This window comes from Dipodomys ordii, unplaced genomic scaffold (genome assembly GCF_000151885.1).
Source record: "Dipodomys ordii isolate 6190 unplaced genomic scaffold, Dord_2.0 Scaffold36, whole genome shotgun sequence".
NCBI classification, from domain to species: domain Eukaryota; kingdom Metazoa; phylum Chordata; class Mammalia; order Rodentia; family Heteromyidae; genus Dipodomys; species Dipodomys ordii.
The window spans coordinates 3,729,511-3,738,895 of NW_012267252.1; the positions used below are offsets into that span (position 1 = coordinate 3,729,511).

At 40.4% G+C, this 9,385-nt stretch overlaps 1 protein-coding gene across 1 annotated transcript in view; it reads left to right on the forward strand.

Annotated features, from left to right (window-relative positions):
• Window positions 1-1,478: 1,478 nt before the first annotated feature.
• Window positions 1,479-9,385, forward strand: part of LOC105986585 (acyl-CoA desaturase 1-like) — a 23,008-nt gene continuing 15,101 nt past the window's right edge. Inside the window, exon 1 of the mRNA XM_013017582.1 lies at window positions 1,479-1,505. Coding sequence (XP_012873036.1) covers window positions 1,479-1,505 — 27 coding nt within the window. The remainder of the gene's footprint in view (window positions 1,506-9,385) is intronic.

The window sequence follows — 9,385 nt, forward strand, 5'->3', positions numbered from 1 at the left end:
TTCCTTTCTGTTCATCAACATATCATTGGAGGCTCAGGGCCGGTGTCAGCCTATTCTCTTCTGTGACTGTGTAAACTCAGGTCTGGGGCTAATTCCCATTCTGGAGATGGTTACCTGGAGGACTCCTCTTGAGTTGGGGTAAAGGAGAGACAGAGAAGCAGAGAGACACAGAGAGCGAGAGAGAGAGAGACAGAGACAGAGACAGAGACAGAGAGAGAATATAATCTAGACTGGCAAATTCTTCCAGTTAAGCCACCACAGAATGTTCCAGCCATGTTTGATTGCTAAGACTTTGGCTCCATGTCTCAGTTTCCCAGGCTATCAGCACTTATCATATACCCTGCCTATCACACTCTGTCCTATGACATGAAGTGTCACAGTCACACTCACTCTCTTCTGCAGGACTGCCACCATATCCTCAAGATAGGTAGTCATACCTGCAGTCAAGGCCTCTCCTCTAGACACATACCTGTGTCTATACACAGACCTGAGTTCTTTCTCACTCTGCATGTCTCTCTTTCTCTCTGTGTCTCTGTTTGTCTTTCCCTTTTTCTTTCTCTCTGTGTTGGATACAGGATACACAGGAGGGAAGGGTTGGAGTGAAAGGGAGGTCAGGCACATTCTGTGCATAGTATGGACAGATACATGTGGGAAACCTAGAGAACTGGCCTGGACAACAGCATTGGCCTCTTCTACAGCAAGGGCCACACAGTGAAGATGGCCAGCGCTGTCTCTCAGGGAGGAACACCATGGAACCAAGGCACCTTGGTGGGTGGACCATGGCTTTTTCATTCTTTCTGTGTAACCATCCCACTTCACCATGTTCTCAGGGACTCTCTTGGCTTGGACCTAGCCCTCACTGGAGCAATAGCTCTTCTCTCTTGTCCAGAAAAGAATCTCATTAGTGTCCTCTGAGGCCAAAGAGTGTCAGGGAGAGAGCAAGCAGCCTGTGGGAATGAAGCCCAGAAGAAAAGTATGGGAGAAAGAACACTGAGGTGGTATTAGAGAGAACAGATTGCACTGAGTGAGAGGAAATGTTTGGTAGAGGTGACACTACTCTTTGGCCAACTATGTACCTGAGGTGACAGAATTTTCTCAGGGCAAGAACAGAGGTAGGGTAGGTGTTTGTAACATCCTTAGGCCTTGGCTTAATTCCTGCCTGCCTCCACCTTCTCTTATCTCCCTTCTACCTCTCTCATTGCTGGTGAGAGATGATTTGACCAGTCAGCTGTTCTCACCTTGCCCTTGTTGGCAGTGGATAAAAGGTGTGTGGGCTATGTAGGATATTGGTCACTCCTCAGCTTAGAGAAATACATACATAAAGATGTGGCCTATAGTGCCGAGTGAAGGGCTCTGAGTGCAGCACCTAGTTGTGGCACACCAGCAGGCTCTGCAGAAGCCATCTTCTGTCCTGGCAGTACCACACTCCAGTCTGCAGCCTCAGTCCTGGGAAAGGCTTCCCGGTATCTGAAACCAAAATGCCTGTGCCCTTGCTGAAAGAGAAGGTAAGTAAATTCCAAGAAGTGGCTCTGCATCTATGTTTGCAGCTCAGTTTGAGCTTATAGCAAAGTAATTGTTGGGTAAGAGAGTTGAGAATGTCTTGGAAGACTCAGTCATCTCTTTAATGTTTTACTGATTTTCAGGATTTGCGAATTGAAACTCTAATTTGGGAATGCCTGTGTGCATATTTACTTATTATTGACATAAAGTGGGAGTAGAAGATGCTTCATTTTAACAAGTTCATGTATGCATATGCATACATATGCATGTCTATTCTTTCTTTCTTTCTTTCTTTCTTTCTTTCCTTCCTTCTTTCTTTCTTTCTTTTTTTTGCAAGCTGGTCTTGGGATGAAATGGAATCTCAATGTAGTTTTGATTTGCATCACCCTAAAGCTAAATATATTGAGAACTTTTTCATATATTTATTGGTCATTAGTACTTTTGAAAAAGTGTCCATTTTGATCATGTGATTGATTTTTTTTGGATTATTCATTCTTTTGTTGTTAAGGTTTTTGGATTCTATATACTCAATTCTCTGAGGGATTAATAAATGGAAAATATTTCTCATTCTGTAGGATGTATCATTAATTTGTTAACTCTTTCCTCTGCTCTATAGAATCTTTATTTTATTTTATTTATTCATTTATTATTTTTATTGTAAAGGTGATATACAGAAGGGTTACAGCTACATAAGCCGTGTTATGAGTACATTTCTTTTTTGTTTGGTTATTAGAATTCATATTTTTATTGTCAAGGTGATGGACACAGGCGTTACAGTTACATAAGTAAGGTAATAAATACATTTCTCATCTACTTTGTCACCCATTCCCTCATGGATAGAAACTTTTTAACTTGCAGCAAACTGATTTATCGATTCTTACTTTTGTTTCTGAGTTTAGAATACAATTCAGGAATCTTTGCCTAGACCAATATCTTGAAGTATGTCCTTATGTTTACTTCTAATGAACCAGCACCGGGCTATTTCTCACTTTCTATAAAAATCAACACAGGACAGCCACTGGTGGACCACACCTATAATCCTGTCTACTCAGGAGGCTGAGATTGGAGGATCACAGCTCAAAGTCAACCTGGCCAGGAAAAGTCTGTATGTCTCTGATCTCCAATTAATCAGGCGAAAACCAGAAGTGGTATTATGGCTTAAAGTGGTAGAGCGCTAGTTTTGAGTGAAAAAGCTCAGGCACAGAGCCCAGGCCCTGAGTTCAAGCCACATGAATGACAGAGAAAACAAACCAAACAAAAAAGTGAGAGATAGGAATGTATCTTAGTCTTACACATGTGTATATTCAGCTTTTTCAAAATGGTTTATTGAACCTTTTCTCAAACTTATGCTTTTGACTGTAGATGTGAGAGCTTTTTGCCAGGTCTTCTATCCAATTCATCTAATGTTTACATGGCTCTATAGCATATTTTAATTAGCTCTTTCTCGCTCTCACTATGAGACACTTACCTCCAACAAACTACCAAAAAGCAGGAAGTGGAGCTGTGGCTCTATGGACAGAACACTTACCTTGAACAAAAAAGCTATGGGATAGCACCCAGGCCCTGAGTTCGAGTCCTACGACTAACAACAACAACAGCAAAAAGAGGTAAATGTAGTTGTTCTCAATCTAAGTTGCACACTTTTGGATAGCACATGCTACTGTCAAGCTTAATAGGTCGGGGAGGAATAAGGTGGGCTGAGGTAGAGAATTCCCAGAATGGGAATGCATAGTCTCCAAAATACAGTCTATGCTCATTTTCTGTTCCACAGGGTTTGCTTGTTGTCATTATACAGAGTTTTCAGATGTTTTATTGCCTCAGCTATGGGATGGAAATTATAATAATGACAATAATAAATATTATTATAACACTAACAATAGGGACAGATAGTGATCATCCTTATTTATGTTGGTTTAAATTCGTTTGAGCAAGTTCTTGATTTTCTGTTTGAGTGGTCACATGATGTCCTGTTGAAAGGCAGCTCTTCTGTTTCAGAAGCTTTTTGTTACCATACAGTTGATTGATCAAGGTCCTTTTGCCTCACTATTATTGCATAAGTTTAGGGCAAAAGCCCAGGCTCCCAGGGCTCCAACAGGGTGTACCATGACGCTCACCCAAAACACCAGTCAGAGTCCAGTACTAGAAAAGGGCAGAGAAAGGCAAGGGCAAAGAAAGGATTTTTAATCAATGTATCAACATTGGGAAGAACAGATAAAGGGCTTCAGTGGTACAAAATATACTGATGGGACTTTAGAGATTTTATAGGAGAGGAAGACAAAGGTGATGTTTGTGTTGTACACAGCTAACAGAGAGGATAATCATAATTAGATCAATGGTGGGATGCGTCATCGCCTAATTTTGATTCTGCAAGGGGTTTTGGAGAAGCTAGTGTCACTGTCATCACCTGAGAAGAGCAATCTTGATGCCATAAGCTGATTATCCTGGTTCTGGTGTGCAGCCTCACCACCATAGGTAATTGCTCTCATTCTGGGTGATTTCATTATGAGGTGATCTGTCCTGTGAGGCTTATTGATGCTTGGGAGTAGTTTTGGTTCCTTGCCATGCCGATGTTAATCCTGAAATCTGTGGTTCCTAGATCCAAGATAACTATGGAAAAAGATGGTGAAGGAGAAGCTGGAGGCTAAACAAGCTCTCACATAGAAAGCAGTTTTAGTGTTCTAGTGAACAGTCCTAAGCCACAGAATCACACTAAGTGTGCCATTACAGTACAGGACAGAGAGGAAAAATCCAGGCAAAGAGACAGATCTGAGCACTTGCCAGCAGCCACTGGCTGTGGTGGCAGCAGCAGCGATGGCGGCCATATCTGCCATACCTGCAACACAGAGAATCCGGGACAAAGGTGCCAGATGTGGAGGGCAAGCAGATTCTACTCAACACCAGCAAGAACTGACAAGGAGCAGACATCTTCATCATGCAGTTCGCAGACCAGAGATGACCCAGGAACGAAGACTCGGTGTGAGTAGAAGCCTGACATCCTCACTCCTTCTCAGGGAGCAGAGGAAGGAAGGCCACCCCTCCCACCCACTACAGGAGATCTCCATCTTTGATACTGACAAAGGCCTGGCTGAGCAGCTAGCTCCAACTCAGGCCTTGGAGGAAAACAAGAGTCATTTAGCAAGTCACAGGAACCTAACCAGACCTGCCAGGCTCAGCTCCATCCAGGGAAAAGTTACCCAGCCCGGGCTGCCAGCCCCAGGGGTGGCTTTCTTCACAGTGTAAACAGAGCCAGAGGATGCCCTTCCTACAGCAGCCTTGACAATCAATTGAAATTCAGTAAACATAAACCCTGAGAATGGCTCCTGGCTGGGCTCTGTGAGTGTCTCAGAAGCTAGCCTCTCAGGGAAAAGCTACTGTTTGCTGAAAGGCCTCAACTCTACCCAGAACCTAGTCTCATCACAGCATCTCCAAACTAGAGGAAACAGCCATCTCCCTCTTTTGTGATACTCAAAGCAGATCTCCCTCCCATTGAACTAGCCTGGGAGGAAGATCACCAAATCCTGGGTAAAGCAGAGCATTTTTCTGCCTGCTCAAACTAACCTACTTAAGAAACCAACCAATCCACAGGAAAATTAAACATCACAAGCAGACCAGAGACTCCAACTAGAGACTGGTTACAGACACAAGGGAGATACAGGATCTTCCCATCCCCCCAAAAAAGTCAAAGAACTCTTTTTTTTTTTACTTTTTATAAAAAATTTTCTAAAACTTTTTTTAATTTTTAACTTAAAAATTGTTTTCTATTAACTTTTTCCTCTTCTTCTTATAATTTTTATTTTAGGGGTATAAGTGTGTGTGCTTTTTTTCTTTCTTTTCTTTTTTTTTAAATTTTTTTTGTTTAGCTCTACTGACCTTTTGACCTCTTTTTTCTTTCCTTCTCATTCTTTTCACCTTTCCTTCTCTTTTGTTCTTCTTTGTATGACTTAATTGCTGTTCTGCTCATCCTCAGATATACCCATAGTCGATTATTAGATCTTATCCCCCATTGTGTACACACTTAATCCAGAAATTTATTACTCAATTCAAAACCTTTTAGACTTAAATTCCTTAATAGCAGTACTACCTCTTTATATTATGTAATATTTTAAGCATTTTTATTTTTAAGTTTTTCATGTCTCCTTTCTATCCCTACCCTTATCTTACCCTATCCACATTCTTCTCTGAATATTATGTTTTTAAATTTGCATAATTTTTAAGTGTTTCACTTTTTAATTTTTAATATTTGTTTTTCTATTTTTTCTTGTCTCTTTTTCTCTTTCTCTTTGTTTTTTCTCTCTCTCTACTATCATTCTATCCAACCTATTTCCTGCTTTGAGATTAGGACATAGTTAAGTTAACTCACCTTCTGCCTTTCCACATCCATCTACTCCTATTTTTACCCACATCTCTCCCTAAACCTAATAATTTCTGGTTTGCCAAATTCTTCTTTGCAGTTCGTAGCCCATTAATGCATAGTTGTTTGATGTCGAATAGATATATCTGTTGAACTAGAGTGTATCTGCAGACTTTTGACTGTGCAACTACAGACTTTGGTTGATGCTTACCTTAAGATAGTGTTCTAGCACAAAACTTGTGTTACTTTCATCCCAAATGGGCAGGGAAAGCTGGAAAAACACAAGAAAAACGGCAAGTCTGGGTATCTCAACTCCCACTCATGATAATCAGGGAACAGAACAGATAATGAATAATCCAGAGGAGAGTTCCCAAAAAGCTCTACAAACACTACTGGTAAACATGGTAAATGAAAAGATTGAAAACCTTCAAAGGACTCTGTATGAGCGTGATAGGGAGAGAGAGGAGGCAAACCAAAGGTTAATACAGGAATATCATGAGCTTGAGGAAGCTATTCAAAGATTGATACAGGAATTGGGTGAGCATCTTGAGAACACTCAAAGAGAAATAAAGGAATGGCATGAGAAGGGTGAGATCAGTCAAAGAGATAGACAGGAATTGTGAGAGCAGGCTGAGAACACTCAAAGAGAGCTACAGGAATCGCGTGAACGTGAGGAAGCTAATCAAAGAGTAATACAGGAATTGAGAGAGCAGGAGGAGAATACACAAAGATCACTAAAGGCATTCATGGAATCCATAAACAGAGAGCTGAAAGACCTCAGGGAGTCAACAAAGGGAATGCTGAATGGAACCCAACAGAAGGAATGGGAATCCAAGGAAACCATAACCAATCAACTAAGTGATTTGAGAATAAACACTGAACACCAAATTAAGGAAGTAAAGAAGTTCATACAAGATCTAAAACAAAGCTCCAACAAAGAATTTGAAGCCATCAAAGCCAACCAACTAGAAGGAAAAGAAATAAAAAAACAAAGTAGAAAGTCTTGATAGTAGGTTAGACCATGCAGAAGATCTAATCTCAGGGATTGAAGACAGCCTAGATATTATAGAGAAAAAATATACAACCATCCAAGACAAATCCAAGAGATATGATAGATCTATTCAACACTTGGAAGACACCATCAGAAGGCCTAATCTGAGGATAATGGGTATAGAGGAGCACCTAGAGACAGAAGTTAATGGTCTAGGAAATTTGTTTACCAGTATCCTAGCAGAGAACTTCTTAAACATGCAAAAAGATAGGCCTATATAGATACAAGAAGTTTTTAGAACTCCAGATAGACCAGACCAGAACAGGACATCCCAGGTCACATTATAATCCGTACAGAAACAATTCAGACCAAGGAAAAGATACTTAAAGCTGTCAAGGAGAAAAGATCAATCACCTATAAAGGGAAACCAATTAGAATCACTCAAATTTCTCAGCAAAGACAATCAAAGCAAGAAGAGCCTGGAATGATGTATGCCATGCCCTAAAGACAAACAACTATCAACCAAGAATACTGTACCCAGCTAAACTCTCCTTCATAACTGAAGGCCAAATAAAAACTTTCCATAACAAAGAAAAATTGAAACAATATATCTCCACCAAACCAGCCCTACAAAGATTCTTAAAGATGTCCTACACATAGAAAACCAACAGGACCATAATAAAGGCCAAGAAACCGCACCCAAACTGAGAATCCAAGACAATAGGAAGAACCCAGTTGCTGCAACCCCTAAGAAGGTGGATAAAATGGCAGGAACTCCCAAATACCTCTCAGTCCTCTCTCTCAACATTAACGGACTTAACTCTCCAATTAAGTGACATAGACTGTCTAGTTGGATTAAACAGCAAGATCCTTCTATCTGCTGCCTTCAGGAGTTACATCTTGCCCATAAAAACAAACACATTTTCAATGTGAAAGGCTGGAACAAAATCTACCAAGCAAACAGCCCCCATAAACAGATGGGAGTTGCAATCCTAATATCAGGTAAAATAGACTTCAAATTAAAATTAGTAAGAAGAGATAAAGAAGATTGCTACAACTAATTAAGGGAACTCTCCTACAGGAGGATGTATCTATTCGCCAAACAACGGAGCACCCAAATTTATCCAAGAAACACTACTTTCCCTCAAATCCCACATAGATCCAAAGACATTAATTATTGGTGATTTTAACACACCACTATCCCCACTAGATAGATCAACTCAGCAAAAACTCAACAGAGAAACCGCAGATCTAAACAACTGCATAGATCAACATCTACCGAATATTTCACCCAACAGCATCAGAAAACACGTTTTTCTCAGCAGCACATGGAACATTTTCCAAAATAGACCATATTTTAGGCCACAAAGCAAACTTGTCCAAATTAAAAAATATTGAACTTATACCTTGCATTCTCTCAGACCACAAGGGAATAAAGTTAGGGAGCAAAGCAAGGCTGGATGAGACAGGATTCCTTCCTGTCTTTTTTTTTTCTGCTTATGTGGTACTGAGGAATCGAACCCAGGGCCTCATGCATGCAAGGCAAGCACTCTACCACTGAGCCACCTTCCCAGCCCCACAAGGGAATAAAATTAGAACTCCACACCAAAAGCCACAAAGAAAATCCTGTAACACATGGAGGCTGAACAACACACTGCTGAATCATGAGTGGGGCATGGAAGAGATTAGAAAGGAAATTCAAATGTTCATGATATTCAACAAAAATGAACATACAAACTACCAGCTCCTCTGGGACAAAGCAAAGGCAGTACTCAGGGGCAAGTTTATAGCTCTGAGTTCCTACATCAACAAATTGGAGAGATCTGAAACCAACAATTTAATGAGGCATCTGAGCTCCTTGAAAAAGAGCAGCAAGATAAACCCCAATCCAGTAGACGGAAAGAAATAATTAAAATTAAATCAGAATTAAATGAATTATAATCCAAAAAAACATAGAAAGAATCAATAAAACAAAGAGTTGGTTCTTTGAAAAAATTAACAAAATTGACAGACCCTTAGCAAATCTTATCAGAAAAAGAAGAGAACACACCGATATTAGTAAACTCAGAGATGAGAATGGAAACATCATCATGGAAACAACCAAGATTCAGAACATTATAAGGGAATACTTCTCAAACCTTTATGCTAATAAGTTTGAGAACTTGGCAGAAATAGATCTTTTCCTAGCAAATATTGGCATGTCGAAATTAAACCAAGATAAGTTAAACCATCTTAACTGGCCCATACCAAGTATTGAAATAGAAACAGCAATAAGACACCTCCCATCTAAGTAAAGCCCAGGACCAGATGGTTTTACAGTGGAATTCTACAAGGCATTCAAAGCAGAGCTCACATCAATACTCCTCCAACTCTTCAATGAAATTGAAAAAAAAAAAGTTCACTACCGAACTCATTCTATGAAGCCATCATAACCCTCATCCCAAAACCAGGCAGAGGGAAGTGGCGCTGTAGCTCAAGTGGTAGAGTGCTCGCCTTGAGCTGAAGAGCTGAGGGACAGCGCCCAGGCCCAGAGTTCAAGCCCC